Here is a 21,492-nt window from a genome sequence, read left to right on the forward strand (position 1 = left end):
TGCTTTTTATTAACAGCCCTACAAAGGTCAATTTTTAAGATTTTTCTATTCTATTTTTTAATTTGAATATTTTGATTTTTTTTTTAACAGTGTTCATATATTCAGGGACATTTTTTGTATTGATATTCTTTTGGGATTAGAAACGTGTATTTTATTTAAATTTTAGAACACACTTGATAATGGCGACTTTTTTTTTTCTATTTTCATATTTTAGTTATTGACTTAAAGTTGGTTTTAATTTTGTATCTTAGAATATCGGTCTTCTTTTTCTTCCGCAGTGTTTTTTAAATTATCCTAGTTTAGTACTTGAACATAGATTTTTTTCTAAAATCATTCGTTATTTAATTTCCATCATAAATAAATGTTTTATTTTAATTATAATTGTGTTATTTTTATTTTTCACTTTTAAATGATTAAATTTTCTATCAATTTTTCCTTCCTCATTTGATTATTTGAATTCCAATTTGAATTCGAATTCGAATGCAAATCGATAGCGGCACTCTCGATGACGGCAGGAACTATCGCTGGGCCACCGATAGGCGGGCCCTTCGGTCTATCGACGATATGGGAGGGAGGTGTATATATATTGGCGAAAATCATAAACATAACAGTAAAGATAGTGGATAGCCGGGCGTGAAAGCGGACTTGTGACGTGTTATCAGGGCCGCCGCGATAAGCCCAAGCCCAAGAACCGATCCCAACTGCGCAGCAGCAGCGCCAGCAGCAACAACAACCAAAATCGGAGGAGAGTGTGTAATCAGTAATCAGAGTCGAGTTGTTTTGATTTCCTTCCTCGGAAATGAAACGAAACGAATCGAATTGAAATGAAAAATGAAACTCCGCTCCGGATAAAGCTGGCCAATCCAATCAACTTGTTGCGGATCCGCTGCGTCGCCCAGTATTGATTTAGCACATATAGCAGACAGTTGTGATTCGGGTTCCGATTCCCAGCCAGCTGTCTCCACTTTAGCCCGTTCCCGTTCCCGTGCCCGTGAATTTCAGCCTCTGCCTCTGCCCCCCATATCATATATTCTATATACGATACGACGCTTCTCCAAAAACCGATACACCATACGATACCATATTTGTGTTCGTTTTTCATTCGCGGAGGCGGAGGTGGCGAAGAGAAGCGGAGGAGGAGGAGAAGGCGGCCGTGGATAAGGCGGAGGAGGAGGAGGAGGTGGACACCAGAGCAAAGCGGAATTGACGCAATTGCTGAGAACTATTTTTAATGGTCAGCAGCGGGTCGAAAATGTACGAAACTCATCAAATATTCAGAAGACAAGCAGCCAATAAGCTGAGGCAGTGATTCGGAAGTCCGGAGTCAATTGGCCGATGGAATCGGAGGAGTGCGCAGTGGACACCATGGAGAATCGCCGCCTGCCGCTGTTTCCCATCGAACCGGAGCCATCCGTAACGGCCACGCAGCGCCTGACGCTCCTGGCCACCAGGTACAGTAACCATCTATCCCATCCATAGATCCCTTTGATAACCCAATTGATATAACCAAATATCCCTTACAGACTGCTACGTGCTTTGCAACTTAACTGGAGGATTATCGTCTCGGGCATCACACTGACACTGCTGGCCGTCATCTGGTATTATCCCACCTTCTTTCTGTTCTTCGCCTTCGTGGTCTATTCTCTGGTCTTGGTCTTTGCGGGTAAGTCTTCCGCCTCGATTCCAGGGCGTAGCATTGGAATGGAATGATTTTGGGGGGAATGAGTCACCTTATCGGGCAATCAGTTGCCCGAGCGAAGGGGCTAATTAAAATTGCCAAATATCTAATGGCCCTTATCACTCGCCGACAGCTGTGGCCGGCACCGTCTATATTCATTATATATTCACCACCAACGAGCCGACGCCACCAAGTCGCGTGCCCTCGCGACTGCTCTACAATGCCACCAAGTGAGTTCCGGACTTTGCTCTATATGATATGTACCCCCTATATCTTTATCTCCATCTCCATACCTATCTCTTTTCACCCTCAGAAGCAACATCTTCGATCTGCCCAAACCCATTAAGAATCCCTCGAATCTGCCCTTGATTTTCGGCAAAACAGTGGACCTGCAGCTTCAGCAGATCATTGAATATGTTCTACGGGACTTTATGTTGCCATGGTTGGGGTGAGTTCATTAGTTGACCCAGTAAAACCTTCGCTAATGGTTCCCTTATGTCTTAGTTATGTGGTTACCAAGCCCAAGCTGATCAACGATGTGGTGCGCGAGGATCTGTGGAACGCCATACAGAAGATCCATGAGCGGGCCACGCGAATGGACGCTGCTAAAATCATAGCCGTGGACATGGTCAACCGAGTGACGGTGCATCTGGAGAAGATTCGCATTGCAGAGGCCAGAGCGTGAGTGCTACCCTTAATAATCATTTATTAGTTTGAGTATATAAAATAGGAATGGTTAAAAATAAACTGTCCTACCCTAACTATATGTCGAAATTATTTATATAAAAATATCTCATGATATGGTGAGATTAGTAATAACTCTTTTTTTTAATCATGCTTAAAACAAAGAAATCCAATTCAAAGTATTATTGATAAGATATAATAAGATATCATTTGCAATTAGTTTTTTTGTTTTATATTTTTGTCTGTGTTTTTCCAAATCATGGAAGAATGCAGTGTTCAGAATTAAATGTAATTTATATGCGTCAGCGAGTAGTCATCAATCGCAAATCATTAAGTTGGTAATTAATAAGCTGAAAGGCAATACCTGTGATTACTGTTGAGTTCTGTTGTTTAACGATTGTAGCACTTTGGATAAAACTAAAAATAAGGGTATTTAATAATAGGGTTATAATGTATAGGGTATTTTTATTAATTATAATTATATTGACTTTTCCAGAGCTGAAACAAACTCGCCTCCGGTTTTCAGTACCAACCCGTACCTCGCCGATGAAGAGAAGGAGATGGAGTTCCTGCGCAAGCTGTGTGAGATTATGGTGATCCTGCTGCTGCCCCGCGGCTACTCCCTGCCCCCACTGAAAGTCCTGCTCAGCGAGATTCTCTCCTACAAGAGTAAATAGTACCCAAGATTACCATAATATCCAGCCATTTATCAACCATCCCACCCGTAGTATTCTTTCCCATGATCAAAATGCTCACAGCACCGGATTACATTAACCAAAAGGTGGTGCAGAACATCGAGACTCGTTTGGCGGCGGCGGCGATGAGCAAGCGGAGCTACGAGTACGCAGCCAGCTTCGAGGACTTTCTCAAGATCATCAACAACTCAGGCAACCTTGAGGAGCTCTCGCTCATCCGCAAGAGCATCGTCAACGACCTGATGCATGCCACCACCATGCAGAATCTGCAGCGTGCCAAAGGCCTCGATCCAGATCACGAGGACCATTCGCTCTCCAAGTCAGAGCTCACGGCTGCCGTCCGGCTGAAGCGCTATGTGCGCCAGCTCACGATGGCCAAGGGCGAGTGCGAGAAGAACCTGGCCAAGTTCGGCTGGAATGGCAACTACTCAAGCGATATTGTAAGTGATCTTCGGTACTCTACATCCCTATAATACTGACTATCCTATATTTTCTTACAGGACCTAACGCTAGTTGAGATCCTGAACACTGCGGTGGGCCGTCGCTACTTCACCCTGTTCCTGGAGCCGCTGAAGGCCAGCGCCCTGATTGGTTTCTATTTGGCCGTGGAGGAGATCAAGCACGCGCACAAGTCGGCCAGCCATCAGCTGGGCACGGAGATCTTCTATACATACATCCGGGTGCCCAAGTCAGAGATTCACATCGACAAGCACGAGCGCAAGCTGATCGAAACGTTCCTGCTGGGCGATGCCGATCCGGATATATTCTATGACATCCAGCGCAATATATTGCGCACGCTGGAGGAGAAATACTATCCGCCATTTGTGCTGAGCGATCAATACCGCCAGCTGAAGGAGGCGTTGGACTCTAATGAGATTGCAGATCCTACGCTGCTTATGTGCCACACCATTGGCGATGCTCCGGAGCCGCTGGCGGATGAGCAGCCGGGCGTATCGGATGGACTTAACGGCGGGGCCGGTGGGGCCATCGATGTGGCCGCCCACACGTCGTATGCACGACGAAAACTGGAACAAATACAGGAACGCATTGACAAAAAGAACCAGGCGCTGGACGCCCTCAAGTACTCCGTGAAGCCGGAGTCCAAGGTACTGTCCATACTCGAGAAGGAGATGGAATGGCTGAAGAGCGAGAAGCGCCAGACGGAGGCGCATTTGCGTCGCACAGACGCCTGGACGGAGCATTTGGGCAAGTGGAAGGCGACCATACAAAGCGTGGAGGTGAGTGCTCCTCCGGACTGGGGTGTTAGCAAACAAAAAAACCCCTTAACTCTTACACTTTTATTTTTTCTTCATAATGCAGGTCTCCGATGAGAAGGAATCGCTGCAGTTTATGATCCTGGTGCATGTGGACGAAGACATAAATGCGCCACAGCAACCGACCTCATCCAAGAACGGCGACAGCGGCCATGCCCATATGCGCAGGCGACCCTCGGGCATCTCCAGCGGCTGGGTGGTAATGCGCTCCCTCAACCAAGTGCATGTGGGTATTCCTTCGGTACTCTGCTCTGAGCAGTACTAACTTTTAGCTCTATTTCTAAAGGAGCTACAGCGGAAACTGAGGCACGTGAGCTCCAACCTGAAGGCCATCGACCTGCCCACGAATTTCAAGTTCTTTTTCCTGAAGGCAGACAGGCATGGCCAGGAGAAGGCTAAGGCACAGATTCAGAAGTTTTTGAATGTAAGCTGGAGTATTTAAATTAAAATAAGGAATTTCCATTGATTTGCTTTCCGCTTAATCAGTTCATTTTGGAGGACGACCATCTGAATGGCAGCGAGGCCATCTACACGTTTCTTAGCCCCAGCTCGGATCACCTCAAGCAATCGCTGCCCTCGCCAAAGAAGTCCAAGTTCTCGCTGGCCACGCTTTTCCGCAGCGATGCTGGAAAGGCCCACGAGGCCAGCAAGGCCACCGATCCCTTTTGGGGGCTGCAGCGCGACGACGAAGACATATCCAACTATCTGGATGGCGAGTCCGGCGGTGAGGCCAAAATGCTAGCTGCGGATCTGGACAGCAAGGACTCGATAGCGGAACCGATGTACGCTTTGATGGGCGAGATCTTCGACATGGGCGGGGTGTTCAAGTGGCTGCGCAAGAGTCTCATCTCCTTTGTCCAGATCACATACGGCCGGACGATCAATCGGCAGATCCGCGAATCGGTGGCCTATCTGTTCGAGGAGTCAATGCTGCACAACTACTTCTCGGCCATCCTTAAGTCCTTTTGGCCGGGCGGCGTCCTGGCCTCTGCCTATCCGACGCGATCGGAGGATATGCGGGAGATGACCACCACGGCGGCCAAGGCGCTGCTCACCGATCATATACCGGAGGTGCTGTGCAACCTGGTTGGGGCCCAGGCGGCCAAGCGAGGTGTCCTCAAGGTGTTCGAGGCCCTGCAGAATCCCGCCTACAACAAGCAGCTATTCTATGTGAGTTGCTAATGCCATATTCGTAGCAAATATATTTATAAATGTATGATCTTCAGGAGTTGCTGGAGATACTCATGATTGAGTTCTTTCCCGAGATCCGCCAGCTGCGGGTCAACAATGCCAATGGAACCAAGTTGAATACGGCCACCGCTGGAGCGGCAGCTGCCTCTGCTGCAGCGGCATTGGTGGCTGCCACGGCATCCGCTTCGCTGCCCTCGCTGAATCACAGTGGCGGAGGGCACAGTGCGTCCGCGGGAGGCCACCAGAACCATCAGGGATCCTCGACGGCGAGCGGATCCGCTGCGGGAGGCAGTGGCTCCGGCGGTGGTGGGGCAGCGTCGCACCACCAGTCGCACTACCACCACGCTACATCCCACCACCACCACCACTCGCAGGCGGGCAGCTCCAAGTAGGGACGACGCCCCACTTCGTTTTACCTTACCTTAACTTTAACTTAAACTTAAACTTACATTTATTTTTTTTATTTATGTTTTTCGTTTGATTTTATGTTTGATGTTTAATGCTCTCTGTCTCGCTCTTTCTGAGAACGGTGGATATTGTTGATTTAGCCGGAGAAAGGGATTACAAAGAATAGTTAAGTAGGAGGCAACACAACTCAGTAGTTACACCAGTATCATTCCCTGTACAAAATGCAGACTTAAAATCCATATGATTTCGGTCCTTGTTGTTGATTCGTTTGTCCATCACCTCCCGTAGGCCAGATTTGTTTGTTATGTGTATATGTCTGTACATAGGTCAGTATTAAGCGTTGTACCAAATTGTTGTTTATATACTCGTATAGTGAAATGTGACACTCAGCTTTGATTGATTATTAATTATAGTTTATAGTAGCAGATATTGAGCCCAAAGTTGTGTCTGCAGCTGGCGGTGAGTCGGTGCTTGTGATCCCCAATCCGCTCCAGCTGCAGATCCGTCTCCCCCATCACAAAAAGATTATAGATCACAAGGCAGGTGAGATTAGTTGGAGGCAAAATTGTAAGAGTATTAAACAGTGCGTTCCATGGCTATAAGGCAGGTCTAGGGGTCACAATCTTGTTGCTTTTGCAGATTCGTTAAACTATGGCTGAATGGCAGGATATTGATTGTATGGTTTTTAATTATTTAAGTTTTATTATGGCTCCTTTACACATAATTCAGTTTATACTTTTCCCTGTAGAGCGAAAGTTGTATTCCTTTTCGAATTTGTAATTTAGTTATTTATTTGTTCAAACCTTTTATTCTTTAATTAAAAATTGTATTCCAAATTTTCCCCAACTGACCAAAAATTGTATTTTAATGACTTATAGTTGCCTAAAGCTGTCTTTAAACAGTACGTTTGATAACAATAAAACAGTCGTAAGTCAGGACTTTAAAGAAGCATTAATCCCAAAGCACTTGGAGTGATCCAACTGCATTTTGATACCAAAATGAGATTAAAAAATCCAAATTAGTAGAATAAACTATGGCCGAAAACTGTTTTATGGACCTGAAACGCCCTGTAGACACCCACCACCCCCAAAAAAAACCCAAAACCCACTTTAGCACTAGGCAAAATGGCACTTAGACGATTCATCCCAGTGAGCCAAACGTATCCCACTTAACACCCACATCCTGGCAAAGTTTCTAGGCGCTTTCAATCTATTTATGTATTGCAGTTGTACACTTTTATGTGAAAATGCGAAATAAAGTTCGCTATTTATGTACATTTTTAGCCAGTCTTTTAATGGGCTTACATCTAGAAAACGGTCACCTTCTCGGCCAGCTTCTGGAGAGGAATGGCCTGCATATCGACCACCACAACAACGAGATTTTTGCGCATTTCCGTGGGCTTTTTTACCAGCAATCTTGCCTCAAAGTATTTCAGCAGGAATCGCCACTTCAGCTCGCTTTTGTCACGTTCTGTCAGTCGCTCAAACTCCTCCGCCTGGAGGCCCAGGATCCGTTCCGCCGGTTTGCCAGCTAACCGGGTCTCGACCAGGGTGCCCGTCTGGTCGGAAAACTGAATGTTGATGTTGAAGTAGCTGGTATATCTGGGAACATCGCTGCCCAGCAAAAACTCCATCTGACAGGAGTCCCAGGCGCAATCCTCCAGGTTTCGTGGTATGAGTCGCTGGCAGGCGGTGCTAAAATGGAAAGAAGCTGTTTTATTGTTTTTTCTTGCGTTAAAAATGTGAAATGCCAATGGATTGGAAACTAAACCACGAGCTCAACGTGATTCAGATTTCAGGAAAAAATAATCTTATTTTTAGCGGTTTTCTCATCCTAGTTTAAACAAATCAAGGCGTACAGCTAACTGACCGACTGTTTTGGACACCTTGCTTCAATTGCTATCGATCCCCATCACTTTAAGGAAGATTTATTTTTTGACAAAGTTTTTCATTTTTGTAAGGGGGTAGCTCGGTCATTTTTGGGATTCAGATGTTGGTCAAAAATATTCATTTTTTATCATCAAGTTCTTTTTAATTACAGATTTTAGTGAAAAAAAAATAATTTTTTGCGGTTTTTCAATCGTAGCTCAGCCAAATAACGGAGTACAGCTAAAAGACCGACTGTTTTGTAATGCTTGCTTCCTGTCCTAACGATCTGCATCATTTTTGGGGAAATTCATTTTTTGACCAATTTTTGCATTTTTTGTAAGGGGTTTAATCATAATTTTGCAAATCATGACTAAATAAAATGACTCTAAGCTTAAAATTATTACTAAAAACTTAAGAAAATTGTTAGCCAAAGCACTTGCCACTTCCTATTGATGTGGGAGGACAGTCCGTCCAAGTCGAACTTGGTGATCATGCCATAAAGCACAGCTGTAAATTGATTGCTAGAGGCATCCTGCAGGTCGCCCTCGGCACGGGTATATATCTGTCTGACCGTCATCTGGGCTTGAATGCTGGCGGCTACAAGTTAACCAGAGAGTATAGGATCTCTGATGACTTACTGATCTCTTACCTGCAGGCAGGTTGTCCAGCTCCGCCTGGGCGCAGCCATCGAAGCTCTTGAGCGGCACAGTGGCGGCGAAGGCCAGCAACAGGCGGCTATCCTCGCCAGCCGCCTGGGGATATTCGCAAATTAGCGTGCAATTCGAATGGGAGAGCACGGGACATCGGTGGAAGTCCGAGAAGGACACCCGTACGTCGACCAAATGGAGGACCGTGCGACGTGGCTGCCATTGCTGGGCACGTCGTATCCAGTCGGCTTGCCAAACGGAGAGCAGCATGCCCTCCGGATAGCTGGCATCGATCACAATGACCTCTAGGCAGTGCAATAGTTCCTGAACCTTGCTGTGGACCGCAGACAGCTTTCGCTTGATCTGACGCACTGGACGCACTGCTGCCACGGCCACCAGCAGATTCACATAGGAGGAGATCATCTTATCGGGTGATCCAAGGCCGGCCCGCACATCCGATAGCTTAAGGACCGCGCCGAGGGGTCTGATGGGACGTTGGAGCAGCTGCTGAAGGATCATTATGTTGGCTGAGTCTTCGCTGTCGTGTCGCACCACATAGCCGGCTCCTTCGTTGACCACCAGGGCGCAGGAGAGCGTCCCTTGCGGCTGGTAACGCTGCTCGCCGGGCGCAGCATCCGGTATGGACATCACTTTGGCGCCCACAATGTCCACCACATGGCCGATCTGCAACATGGCCGCGTACTCATCCACGCAGGCCCGCTGGCCCCAGCATTTGCAATTGGTCAGGTGATTGGGGGAATCTCGAATTGTCAGGGTGATGACTCCTCGTTCGGTGCCACTCATTTTGTCGTAGAAGATGTTCGGCGAGGATTTGGACACAATCAGCGCCACCGTGGAGAAGTGCGTCATTGTGGGCTGCATCTCCGCCAGGCGCTGGAATTTCACGCGCTTTGCCATTAAAATTATTAACGAAAATTCGCAAATCAATTTTGCAACTGGTCCAAGAAAACCGTTACATTGGAAACCGCCGATTAGTTGCTATCGATTTTTCTAGCGATGGGAAAGTACAAATGGCTGTTAAGAAAGTTAAATTAGGTATTACCCAGCCTTTTGTTTTTAATTAAGTAACATTTTAATTTAAAACTCTACCTAAGAAATTGAAGCATTAAAAATTGGGTTGAATATTGTTTGGAGGGAAATCAGGGTTGGTCAGGCACACTCAGGGAAAAGCCCATTTCGTCATCATCTGGCAACGCTGTACCCTCACATACACACACACCTATATATACAATTCAAGACGGGGCAACAGCACGAATTTACTGCGCTGAACAAAACTCACTTGTCGCACTTTTCCACGAATGCCAGCGCGGTGAAACTGAAACGAAAGCCACCCCACCCGCCGCAGCAACGCAGGATCAGTCAGGATCCAGCTCGAGCCCCAGGAGGAGCAGCAACGCAACAGCAGCCCACTTTCGCAACCCGCAGATTCACCCTAGGCAGCCCCCCCATTAAAAATGGTCAAGCTGTTCGCGTTGAGCATCTTCCACAAGGGCGCCAGCGAGGCGCGTCTCCTGAAGACAGCCGCCGACCTGCAGTCCTTCTCCTTTTTCCAACGTGGCACCGTCAATGAGTTCATGACGTGAGTATTCATGTGGACGGCGCAGGCTCAAAGCGTCATCAAATCAGTCACTACATCCCCTCCCTCACTGCCTCCCCTCCCTGCCTTGCAGCTTCGCATCCAAGACCATCGTGGAGCGCACACAGCCGGCTCTGAGGCAGTCGGTCAAACAGGACGCCTACATGTGTCATGTCTATGTGCGGGCAGACAATCTGGCCGGTGTCCTCATTGCCGATCATGAGTATCCGCATCGCGTGGCCCACACACTCATCACAAAGATCCTCGACGATTTCACGGCCAAGGTGTCGGCGGATCAGTGGCCCAATGGCACGGAGGCCACCATCTCGTTCGACTTGCTGCCAGCGTTCCTGGCACGCTATCAGAATCCCGTCGAAGCCGATCCGCTGACGAAGATGCAAAACGATCTGGACGAGACGAAGATCATCCTGAAGAATACCATCGAGGCGGTGCTGGAGCGGGGCGAGAAGTTGGACGACATGGTCAGCAAGTCGGAGAAGTTATCGCTGCAGAGCAAAGCCTTCTACAAGACGGCGAAAAAGACAAACTCCTGCTGCAGCTTCACCTAGGCGCGGCCAACCACATCTCATTCCCCCACCACACCACCACGCTCCAATCCTCTCAAGGAACCACAGAAAACACCAGATGATGAAAATCAAAGACAAACAAAGAAACACAAAGGATAACACGATAACACCAACAAACAAACTACAACCAAACAAACTGCTTGGGAGCGGCGCGGCTTGGAGTTTGATGATTGCTTTTTATAAATGAATTAGTTAATTTTATATACTATATACTATACTGTATGAATAGGAAGGCCAGTTGCCAGTTATGTAAGCCCGCTAACCCAATGTTTACTCGTCTGCGGATCTTTGGGTCCTGTCTGTATATGTCTACGCTTTGGATATCTGGATGTTATTATTACCAATACAAATTACGATCTTAACCCATGTGGCTACTGCTGTACTGTGTTCTATGTTTACCATGATGTTCTTTTATCTGTTCCGAAGGTCCGAGATTGACTCTTCGCTACCTATTGATGTTGTGGGGTTTGTTATCGCCTTTCCGGCGGATCTACATAGACAGTCGGGGAAGCTGCTCCTATACTTATACACAAGCAGTCGCACTTTCGATCTAGACAACTGGCGATCGGAATGTGTGGGCGTTTCAATAAAGAAGTATTATGGGAAATGTGATTCGAAGCGAGCGTGTTTTTACTTCCTGTTCACTGTATTCAGAGAATAATTGGAGAATTTATTCGCTTTAATGTTGTTTATGTGATTAAGTGATTTTAATTTTGTGAAATCCTAAGATATAGTGGTTTCTTTGTACTCGTGTTAATAGATTAGGACATCTTTAACGTTTCCTCGTCTGAAGAATTCGCGGTTTTTATATCCTTACGTTAACAATGGGAACATTTTAGTCATTTTGATATTGTTTATTTTGTGAAATCCAAATTCCCATTTAGTTTCTATGTACAAATCGTGTTAATAAATTAGCACATTTCTAACGTTTTCTCTGCTGAAGAATTCACGTTTTATTGCGATGACATTCTCTACGTTTTTGATAGAAACCTCCTTTGCCTGCTGAACTCCGAGTTCCAGATTGGCAAGTGTACATACCTACCACTCCATTTGGCTTTAGGATTTACCTTTTTTTTACTTTTATTAATGTGGAAATTTTATTCTTAGGATTAGCACACTGCTACCCGACTGGCAGCTTAATCTAATCTGTTTTTTCAAAAATAGATACAATACTTAGTCTAAGGGTTCCTTAAGGCAAGAAATAATTTCGTTATTTTTAGTTATTTGATATTAATATTGAGGGTGGTGATGTTGCTAGGTCAAAATCCGGTCCGGTAGGTCTTGAGGGTGAAGGATTTACCTAAAATAATAGAAACTTATAATTCGAAGCACCCAAAACATGAGAGAAAAATACTTCAATTTAAAAGTGATTTTTGTTGGCGTTTATTTATTATATAGAAGATATCTATTTCGCTTTTTGTAAAGATTTCCGTTACATATTTCATATTTATGCATTTTTTTTTTACGTTTTCGTGTTTAACATTTTGGGAAGGGAAGGTTGGTTGTCCAATTTCAAGATGAGGACGGGGTTATGTTTATGGGTACGTATAACCTAATATAAGATAGGTAAATTGATTACAATTTAGATTTCTCCGTTAGTTTTAGCCCCTCTTCCGTCCCGATTTTCTTTTGTTTTGCGACGGAATTAAGGGGAGGCGGTGCATTATAAATATATGCATTATACTGCATACCTATATCGTTTTGTTATAATTAATATAATATTGTGTGTGCTAACTTAGCTTAAGCTGCAAACATACATTCAAACGCGTTTGCTTGGCTCCTCGTTCATTAATTGCATTAACTTGTATGCATATGTTTATCGACTGACTCCTCAGTTGCATTTTGTGTTAGTGATCTATAGTAATATTTAGAATTCATTCAAATGGTTTGCTTTGAATATATGCAAGTGTAAATATTATTTGATGTAATGTTCTAAATGCACGCTCCTTCGAAATGGCTAAGAATTTGCATTCGTGTTTCCTGTGTATTTCTTGGTTTTGTATTTTTTTCTTTTTTTCGCTAAAAATTTGCATTGATCAACACAACAAATGAAAATCAAGAATAGATCTCCTCCTTTTCAAATCAGTAAAATACGTGTGTATGTGCGGCTGGGTGAGTTTTGTATTCGTTTAAAAACTAGTTTGGATAAATTGTTGGCTTGCTTGCTTTTGATTGAATTTGTATTATTTAGGACTTAGTGGGGGATCCCCGTTTTATCGTTTTATCGAATTGCAATCGAAATACAAGTAAGGTTCTAACGTGTTTCGTTTACGCAGCTGTTATCACAATGGGTTTTGGTTTAAACATTTTATTATTTTTAAGTTAGTTCCGTCTGCCGAAGGCAAATTTAGCTTATAACATACGAACTGGCTCTGCTGCTGCTGCTAAATGTTTTTTGCCCAACAAGTCTGGTGTTTAATGGTTTCTTATTTCGTTTTTATTTTAGAACCCTCAAAAGCCGCTCCTAACTTTGGCGCTTAAAAGTATGCTTGTTTTGTAGGTCTTGTATGTACAGTGGGCAACGCAGGATGTGCGAACGCCAAAAAGTCAGCTCATAACTCCTTTTGTCCACTGTATATATGTTATATGTTCGTTTGTGTTTGTTGTATCATCTATAAGAAATTTGTGTGTGGGTGTCTTCGATGTGTCTCTGTGTGTCTGTGTTTGTTGTGTGTGGTGTGAGAGTGCGTGGGTGTGTGCGGGTATTTTTTGCTGCATTTTTGGCACTTGTGCGCGTCGCACTGTAACGGTAAATGCATTCACTTTATCGACTTTATCGACATCGATACATGTATGCCCATACATACACATACATATATCTTTTGGTTTACCAACGAAAAGCTTAAAACGAAACAAATCAAAAATTAAAACAAACGCAAAAACAATAACTAAACCAAAAACGCGTATGTGTGTGGGTGTGTTGGTGTGTGTGTAAACGATTTTTAGTTCTCTAAGTAAACGAAACGGAAAAGAAACGGCTATACAAACTATCGAAATAACGGCACTTCGTTGCGCATTCACCGTTATTCTCTTGTTCTTGCTTCAAACAATTGAATTCATTTTGTTTTTGGCTTTAGTCTTTCGTCTTTATTTTTGGTTGCATTTTTTCAAAAGTTGCAATTCTATACTTTCAAAAATATATGTATATGCGAATTTCTATCGTTTTTAAATCTATCGTTTTAAGAAGAGACTGCGAGCGAGAAATATATCGTATAGGGGGTGGGGCGGGGGGGTCTGAGAGATAGGGATAGGAGAGAGAGACAGAGATAGAGCGATCGATCAGGACTTAAACGAAGGACTTGCCTCAAAAGTGCGAAGGGGACAACGAATTCTCCGACTTCCCCTTCAGTTTTTCGGGGCTTTCGGTTTCAGTTACTCTTAAATTTTATCAGTTTCAACTTCTTTTGCTCTTTTTTTCTCGTTTTTTTCGTTTTGTTTTGATTTTGTGTGTGTTTCCGTGTTTTTTTGCTTTTTTTTTAGTTTGTTTGGTTTGTTTGTTTTTCGCAGTGTGTACACAACAACTTATAGATAAATACAATACAAATATCGCGCTCTATAGTTTTATTTCTTCAAAAAAAGAATGTATGCCTCAAGTCATCCATAATACATTATATTGTAGCCATCAGACATTGTCTATAAGCGACAACGACAACGACAATAATACAAATACATAACATATATCATAGTCCTCTTCTGATTCAGATACTGATTTCGACTCAGATTCAGCTTCAGTTTCAGCTGCCTCTGCTTCAGTTTCAGTTATTTTGGCCTGGCCTTTTTGGGGGCGCTGCGTTTACTTCATTTAAATTGGTTATTAATTAGTATTTTTGTATTTTCGTTTGTTTATATAAGTCTATCACATCATCACAATTCGGTTGCATCGAAATCATAATTAAGAAGTAGGAAATTATAAAAATAAGAACGTTAATTCACTTGGTAACATTGCGTATACGCCTAGAGTACATACAAAAAATAACATTATTTAGTTGTAGTTCCCTCGTTCCCGTCTCCAATGATTTTTTTAAAAATGTATGAAAGAAATGAAAAACCCCGAGATACCCAAAAATGAAATGAACTTTTCTATGAATTATAGGTCTATATAAAAAAAGTCGAGTCATGCCCTTTTGCTTTAAAAAGAGATCCTTGTGTTGACGATATACCATATATAAATATTCCCTCTTGTTTTCCCAGACTTTTATTTGCTAAAAAGGAAACCGTACACGTAGAAAACTAATAAAAAAAATTGATTAGAAGTGTTCCTTTCACTCCCCCCGATCGGCTAACAAATATATATTTATAAATATAATCTACATGATTTTCATCTATTTGCTGAGTGATTCTCACACATTTTTCCTCTGTAGAATATTCCCTTGTGTCCGTTACGTCTTCCAAAATTCTTAGTCTTTTTGTACTGCTTGTTCCCATGGCGGAGGACAACTTGCACTGCTTGCAACAACTTGGACAACGGCTTGGACAGACGATTTTTGGATATATTACTGCTAACTATATGTAACTGGAGCTGCCAATTAGTGTTTCGTTACTACTACCTATTTACTCGTACTGAACTCTGGCATTCGAAGGGAAGAGGAGAAAGTCATAGGGCAATTTGGAGAAATGATAGTAGAACAAAAAAAAAAATAAACATATGGGGAAACGGAAGAGAGATTTTTTTTTGGAATAGTCAGAAGTATGCATTATGTTTGCTGTATTATTATTATCATTATTTTCGTGTGGCATTGCTTGGCATTATTCGATCTCGATCTTCTACCCATGTTTTGTGTTCCTCCTTCTAATCCTCTTGTTTCGTGTTCGCTTTACTTGTTTTTATGGATGAATGTGGCGTCTTTTCTTTTTTCTTCGCTTTCTTACTTTCTTCTTTTTTCAACTGCTTCTGTTCTTTGGTCTTGGAATAATTGAAAAATGTAATTGTATAATTTTTTTTTTCAAGTATTTGCATAGAACTTTTGAAAAAACCTCGTTAATTTATGCGAATGTTGTGTTAGGGGGATTATTATCGAATTCTATCAAGTGTCTTAAACAAAATGAGTTTTTGTTTTAATCTCCATTAAAAATCAAGCTATATATACATATATATATATATAGAATACACACATATACATATGTATCAAAATGGGAAATTAAATGATAACTTTAAATTTGCTTGTCCTTGTGGTGTTCGTGGTGTGTGTGTTTGTGTGTGTGTGTCTCGGTGTGGGTGTGTGTGTGCGTGTGCTTGTGTGGGTTCTATGTGGCTGTGTGAGTGTTCTCCCATTGCTTCAATTGTTTTATTATTATCGATTGTTGTTTTTTTTTTGTTAGCTTTTCTTTTACATACTTCCTACCAAAGCAGCGCTGCCCTTTTCCTTTTTTTTCCTATTTTGGATTTGGCCAAAATACAGATGTACATATACATATATCTCAACCGTTAGCTGCGTTTTCTTAAATGGAATTTGTGTAGAATTTAGTCAGTTTTCCCTTTGTTGTAATTGTTTGTTGCAAATTTCGCTCGGATATATGTGTATAAAATAATTAAACATGTATTTAAATGTGTGTTATTATAAGCAAACCGTTCATTTCATACCAACCAAGTTAGTGAAAAAGGGTTTCTTGCAATCCCTTATTTTGACAATTTTCGAATTCAAAATTTTTGTTTTTTTTGGTTGCGTGCTTGTTTTTTTTTCTTTTTGTTTTGTGTTCCTAGCATCGTGTAAAAATTAATACACATGAATATTTGTATATATCGCTTAATTAACAGTGTCTGTGTGTGTGTGTGTCTCTAGTTTTAATTTCGCTTGATTTTGCTTGGCGGAAAAGAAATAATAATAACCCTACTTAATAATTCTTTTTAAACATTCGAAGAACATGCAACTGTCAGTGTTTGTGTTTGTGTGTTGAAAAAGCTTAAAAACTACGATAATTTTTCACGTTCGAGGTGTTCTTGTTTTTTGTTTCGTTTTACCTTGTTGTGGAAAACATAAATGGGGGGGTTATATTTCGAGGGCGATGATCCTTGCGATGGCTGTGTGGAAGAGAAAAGTCCATTAAAAACTAGTTGTTATTCAAATAATTCGAGCTCAACTCACCCCTGGTTATTGATGTTTGCGGCTGTTTGCCCAAAGAACAGTAACGAATGAAAGGTCGAGGGGGAAATTGGAGGTCAAATTGTGTCGCAAACACAAACTGCGAATGCTTGAATGAGCCAAAGAGAATACAAAAAAAAAAATGCTAATAATGGTAGTGAGTGGGGAGAAATAAAAAACGAAAGTGAAAAAGGCAACTTTTTCGCTTAGAATTCATAAGAATAACTGCGCTCTTATATGCTGGCAACTTATATCCTTTCTTTCATTCATTTCTCATATGCATTTCGATTTCATGACTGTATGGTTTTGGTCTGATGGTGTTTGTTTGTCCATGTCGTTGGTGTTGTTGTTTCTGATGTTGTTGTTGTTGTTGCTAAAGCTGTTGTTGTTGTTGTTGCTGTTGTAGCTCTCCACGATCCACAATCCGTTTTTCCACGCCCTCTTATTGGTGTCCTGCCTGCTCGATGGCCTGGCCAGGTCCTGGTCCAGGTCCTGCAACGGCCGGGGCAAACTGGTGATGCTGGGCGGCATAGTAGGTGGCCGGCATGCTGAACTGATTGGCATACGGATTGGTGCCCGCAATTACGGCGGCAATAGGTGGCGAATTGGCCGGCGTGTAATGGACCAGCGATGTGGTCACAGCTGCCGGTGGCGGCGCTTGGGCATACTTGCTGCCATCATCCTTGGGCGGCTTGGGCTGTTGGCCAGTCTGCTGTACCTGCTGCTGCTGTTGCTGCTGATGCTGCACAGCCTGCTGGCCGTAATGGGCCACGCCCTGCTGCTGGTACTCCCGCTTGGGATACTGCTGGAATCTCGGCGGCATGCCACCGGCACCCGCTCCCTGTGGCACAAACTGGCCACGACTGCGATAGGCCTGCGGCATGTACTGGCCACCTTGCTGGGGTGCCATATGCGGCTGGGGGCCACCGCCTACGCCGACAGCACCGCCCACACCACCTGCTCCTCCGCCACCACCCTGGTGACCCATTATGGCACGTGGCCCGCCATTGTTGAACGGAGCCCTCGGGCGATAGGTGTTGCCATTGCGTTGCTGCTGGCCATCCTGTCCCATTTGGTTCATGCGGTTCCAGTTGCCGCTACCGCCGCCGCCACCTCCATTCTGCTGATAGCTATTGCCGCCAGCGGCATACTGCTGATAGCCGCCACTGCCAGTGGGCAGGCCACCGCGATTGTTGTTGTAGCTATTGCCCGCCTGGTAATTCAGCGGGTTGCTGTTGCGCTGCTGATAGACGCCATTGTGACCGCCCGAATTGCGATCGCCGCCGCCATTGTTGTTCCAGCGCTTGTTGCCGCGATAGCCGCCCGAGCTGGGCATCGAGCGGGCCAGATCCAGGAGGGCCTGCGATGGCGTCTGGCCTGCCTCTTCGAGCACAGAGATCAGCTCGCGCGCCTGCTTGGCATTATCGGGCGTAAAGAAAGTGTAGGCAGTGCCCAGCTGCTGGCAGCGTCCAGTGCGACCGATGCGGTGCACATAGTTCTCCGAGGAGTTGGGATAATCATAGTTGATCACGTACTGCAGATCCTCGACGTCGAGACCGCGCGAGGCCACATCGGTGGCGATCAGAATGTTGGACTTGCCGTTACGGAAGTCCTTCAGCACAGAATCACGCTCATTCTGCGTCTTGTCGCCGTGAATTGAGGTGGCAGTGTAGCCCTCGGTACGGATGATCTGGAGGATGTCCTCCACCTGATAAGGGCAAGGGAAACAAGAGGAATTAGTAGGGGGACCTTAGAAGCTTGCAATTTAAGGCATGCGTTCTTGTTTCACATAAACATATTCCCTTCGCCAGTTGCCATTTAATACTATTTGAATACTTTAAACAAATGGCGGAATACTAGATGTTTACAAGGGAAATTCCGCACATAATAGTTATGTATAATCAAGAAATTCAAGAATACTTGGTATAGCTTGTGGCATTAGTTTGCAGTAAATGGAGAGGGGACACAGCGACATTTGAGATTAGATAACCTATAATTCTTTGAAAAACTCACCTTAATCTTGGTCTCCACAAAGATGATGATCTTGTTGCCACTGTTTGCCGAATTGTTGGTCGGCGCGATCTCCTTGAGCAGACGCACCATGCGCTGCGGCTTCTCCATCTCGGTGCAGATCTCGACGATCTGGCGGATGTTGTGGTTGGCCGACAGGTTCATCGAGCCAATGTTGATTTGAATATAATCGTTGAGGAAATCGCCGGCCAGGGCCTGCACCTCCTTGGGCCAGGTGGCGGACCACATGACGACCTGACGGTCGGGACGAATCTGCTCAATGATCTTGCGGATCTGAGGCTCGAAGCCCATGTCCAGCATGCGATCGGCCTCGTCCAGCACCAGATAGGTGCAGCGCTGCAAGTTGGTGTTGCGATTCTCGAGGAAGTCGATCAGTCGTCCTGGTGTGGCGATGATCACCTCGACACCGCGATCGAGATCGCGTGCCTGCGGCACCTTCGATGAGCCGCCAAAGATGCAAGTGTGACGGATCTCGGGCTTGCACAGATGTCCATAGTCGCGCACGACCGACTGGATTTGCTGGGCCAGCTCCCGGGTGGGGGCTAGCACCAGGGCAATGGGTCCCTCGCCGCGCAATATGGGCGGCTGGTTACCAATGTGCACAATGGCCGGCAGCATGTAGGCCAGGGTCTTGCCGGAACCGGTCTGGGCAATGCCCACCAGATCGCGGCCACTCAGGGCGATGGGCCAGCCCTGCGACTGGATGGCCGTGGGCTTGGTGAATCCCTGGCGCTTCATCTCCTCGATGACGTGATTGGGCAGCGAGCTCTCCTCGAAACTGACCACCGGATGGGGCAGTTCGCTGCCCGAAACGGTTATCTCCAGTTCACGGCGTATATCGGCCACCTGCTGCTCCGTCTTGGCTAGCGTATTGGGATGTATATTGTAGAAGTCCTTGTGGAAGGGCTCCAGATTCTCCCACACGGGTTTGACAAGATTGCGACCGGGATTCTTGGCCTTCTCACGTTGGATCTCGGCACGCTCCTCCTTGGAGAGCATGCCCAGGGCGGCAGCATTGTAGTTATTGCTCTGGTAGCCACCACCTCCTCCGCCACCATTGTGCGGCTTCTGGTAGCGTTGTGCGTAGTTGGGATTCTTGCCACGCGGTCCGCCATAGCCGCCAGCTCCGCCGGAACCATTACCGGCACCACCGCCTCCAAGGCCGTTTCCGGCGAAGGCCACACCATTTTGTTGGCGATACGGATTACCGCCACCGGCTCCAGCGGCGCCCATGCCCAGGCCATTCTGGATACCATAGGTCATCACGCCGTAGGGCTGGCCAAAGTGCATGCTCCCCGCGGCACCGGCTGCCCCGTTAATGGTCGCTCCGCCGGCTGCTCCGGCGAAATTACTGCGCGGATAGTAGGGTCGCTCGTGGCGTGGGGCACCATTGCCGCCGCTGCCAGCGCTTGCGGCGGCACCGTTGCCATAGTAACCGCCGCCCGTGTGCTGTTGAACGCCGCCGGCGTTGGGTGCATATGCTCCGGCATACATCGTGTGCTGAATCCTGTCAAGAAATGAACAAAAGATCAGCAAAGTCGAATGGATACACCTCGCAACCACACACACTCATGCACACACACAGACTTTGCACTTTTGTAACTGTTTAGCGCTCTCTCGCTCTCGCTCTCACACTATTCCGCCGCTCGGGAGTGTAAATATAAATAGAGAAACGCTTCTGACTTGTGCTCATGGGGCAGGGGGTTGCTTAGGAGGGGGGCGGAGGGTATGGGTTTGATGGGCAAAGAGAGGGGCGGCTCCGGTTCCACCACCCACCCACTAGCCACCACCGAAAAAATCAATACAGCATCGCCAATGCACACGAGACGCGGAGAGAGAGAGCGAGATGGAGGGAGAGCACGCACACACATGGGAAACTTAAAAAAAAAATGCACTGCATTTTCACGCCTCGACTTGCACACAAAACTCACCTTTTTTTTCCTGTTGCGACAACTGCTGCCTAGTGAGTGTGTGTGTGTGTGTGTGTGTGTGTGAGTGTGTAAATTTGGAGGAGCCTGACTTGTGCGGGGGGCTTCAAATTAATGTATTTATGCGCCGCAATTTGACATTTGCTCCCCAGCCAGTTGGGTTTTCGGCTGTCCAAGATTCTTCGATTTTTCCCTGCCTTTCCTTTTCTTTCGATCCGTTCCCTTTCGCTCTCTCGCTCTCTGCTCTTCGTCACGCTCACACGCCTTCTCTTCTCTTTTTGCTCGGCTCTGGCTCTGCTCACCTTTTCGCTGAGAGGTAATTATTTGCAATTAATTCGCTACTGCCGCCGCCTTCGCCGCGAGAAACTAACCGTTAATTTCTTAATTATTGAATTAATCTTGTGTTAGGTTAGATCTCCTCTTTGCTCTTCACATGTAGCAACACACACACGCGCGTCGTTGCTGCAACTATTCTTTTGTTGTTGTGAGAGGCCGCGTTCACATTTCGTTTCGTTTCCAATTGCCGTTCTGTTCTGTTTTCTTCTTTATCCGTCTGCTTTTCGCACCAATAATTGGTATAAAAATACCAACAACAATACAACAACAAAAGAGCCAGTGGGAAAAGGTCCCACTCAGCGCCTATCGTTATCGGTTTTGGTAAGACAGTCCTGCACAAATCCGAAAAAATACCAGAAAACAGCAGGGCGTTGCCACTCCGCACGCAATGAATTTTGGGTGACCATATTGTAACGTAGTTGCCCGCCCTAGTTTAAAAATGTTGATATTATTGAATGCTTTTCTTTTCTTTTATTTACTTTCTTTTT

General features: G+C 45.2%; 4 protein-coding genes across 5 annotated transcripts; 2 read left to right on the top strand and 2 right to left on the bottom strand.

Moving 5' to 3' along the window:
* Window positions 1-566: 566 nt before the first annotated feature.
* Window positions 567-7,204, top strand: snz (sorting nexin snazarus). Its single transcript, XM_017067702.4, has 12 exons — window positions 567-1,451; window positions 1,524-1,663; window positions 1,812-1,908; window positions 1,992-2,126; window positions 2,183-2,359; window positions 2,859-3,031; window positions 3,091-3,497; window positions 3,558-4,295; window positions 4,378-4,557; window positions 4,618-4,755; window positions 4,818-5,501; window positions 5,558-7,204. The coding sequence occupies exons 1-12, from the start codon at window positions 1,336-1,338 to the stop codon at window positions 5,912-5,914; spliced, it is 3,342 nt and encodes a 1,113-aa protein (XP_016923191.1). The 5' UTR covers window positions 567-1,335; the 3' UTR covers window positions 5,915-7,204.
* hdm (meiosis specific with OB domains hold'em) lies at window positions 7,122-9,437 on the bottom strand. Its single transcript, XM_017067703.4, has 3 exons — window positions 8,448-9,437; window positions 8,239-8,395; window positions 7,122-7,624 (listed from the first exon to the last, which is right to left on the bottom strand). Exons 1-3 carry the CDS (start codon window positions 9,361-9,363, stop codon window positions 7,237-7,239), a joined length of 1,461 nt encoding a protein of 486 aa, XP_016923192.2. The 5' UTR covers window positions 9,364-9,437; the 3' UTR covers window positions 7,122-7,236.
* Window positions 9,438-9,676: 239 nt separating this feature from the next.
* Ykt6 (YKT6 v-SNARE) lies at window positions 9,677-10,995 on the top strand. The gene is made up of 2 exons (XM_017090631.4): window positions 9,677-10,045; window positions 10,137-10,995. The coding sequence occupies exons 1-2, from the start codon at window positions 9,921-9,923 to the stop codon at window positions 10,609-10,611; spliced, it is 600 nt and encodes a 199-aa protein (XP_016946120.1). The 5' UTR covers window positions 9,677-9,920; the 3' UTR covers window positions 10,612-10,995.
* A 993-nt stretch (window positions 10,996-11,988) lies between these two features.
* On the bottom strand, window positions 11,989-21,282 carry mahe (maheshvara). 2 transcript variants are annotated; one of them, XM_017067637.4, is made up of 5 exons: window positions 21,040-21,282; window positions 20,672-20,977; window positions 18,723-20,247; window positions 16,713-18,417; window positions 11,989-16,648 (listed from the first exon to the last, which is right to left on the bottom strand). In XM_017067637.4, exons 3-4 carry the CDS (start codon window positions 20,232-20,234, stop codon window positions 17,152-17,154), a joined length of 2,778 nt encoding a protein of 925 aa, XP_016923126.1. In that variant the 5' UTR covers window positions 20,235-20,247; window positions 20,672-20,977; window positions 21,040-21,282; the 3' UTR covers window positions 11,989-16,648; window positions 16,713-17,151. The 2 variants fall into 2 exon arrangements, with proteins under 2 accessions (XP_016923126.1, XP_016923127.1); XM_017067638.4 differs by having other exon boundaries at window positions 20,971-21,282.
* Window positions 21,283-21,492: the final 210 nt, after the last annotated feature.

This window comes from Drosophila suzukii, chromosome X, assembly GCF_043229965.1.
Source record: "Drosophila suzukii chromosome X, CBGP_Dsuzu_IsoJpt1.0, whole genome shotgun sequence".
In the NCBI taxonomy this organism is placed as follows: Eukaryota; Metazoa; Arthropoda; class Insecta; order Diptera; family Drosophilidae; genus Drosophila; species Drosophila suzukii.

Excerpts from the sequence above, each read along its gene's own strand:
- snz (XM_017067702.4), top strand. The coding sequence starts at position 1,336 with ATGGAATCGGAGGAGTGCGCAGTGGACACCATGGAGAATCGCCGCCTG. Across the intron at positions 4,296-4,377 it reads CGACCATACAAAGCGTGGAG|GTCTCCGATGAGAAGGAATC; the intron begins GTGAGTGCTCCT and ends TTCATAATGCAG. Across the intron at positions 4,558-4,617 it reads GCTCCCTCAACCAAGTGCAT|GAGCTACAGCGGAAACTGAG; the intron begins GTGGGTATTCCT and ends CTATTTCTAAAG.
- hdm (XM_017067703.4), bottom strand. The coding sequence starts at position 9,363 with ATGGCAAAGCGCGTGAAATTCCAGCGCCTGGCGGAGATGCAGCCCACA. Across the intron at positions 8,396-8,447 it reads GCTGGACAACCTGCCTGCAG|CCGCCAGCATTCAAGCCCAG; the intron begins GTAAGAGATCAG and ends GTTAACTTGTAG. Across the intron at positions 7,625-8,238 it reads TCCCACATCAATAGGAAGTG|CACCGCCTGCCAGCGACTCA; the intron begins GCAAGTGCTTTG and ends TTTCCATTTTAG.
- Ykt6 (XM_017090631.4), top strand. The coding sequence starts at position 9,921 with ATGGTCAAGCTGTTCGCGTTGAGCATCTTCCACAAGGGCGCCAGCGAG. Across the intron at positions 10,046-10,136 it reads ACCGTCAATGAGTTCATGAC|CTTCGCATCCAAGACCATCG; the intron begins GTGAGTATTCAT and ends CCTGCCTTGCAG.
- mahe (XM_017067637.4), bottom strand. The coding sequence starts at position 20,234 with ATGTATGCCGGAGCATATGCACCCAACGCCGGCGGCGTTCAACAGCAC. Across the intron at positions 18,418-18,722 it reads TTGTGGAGACCAAGATTAAG|GTGGAGGACATCCTCCAGAT; the intron begins GTGAGTTTTTCA and ends TGCCCTTATCAG.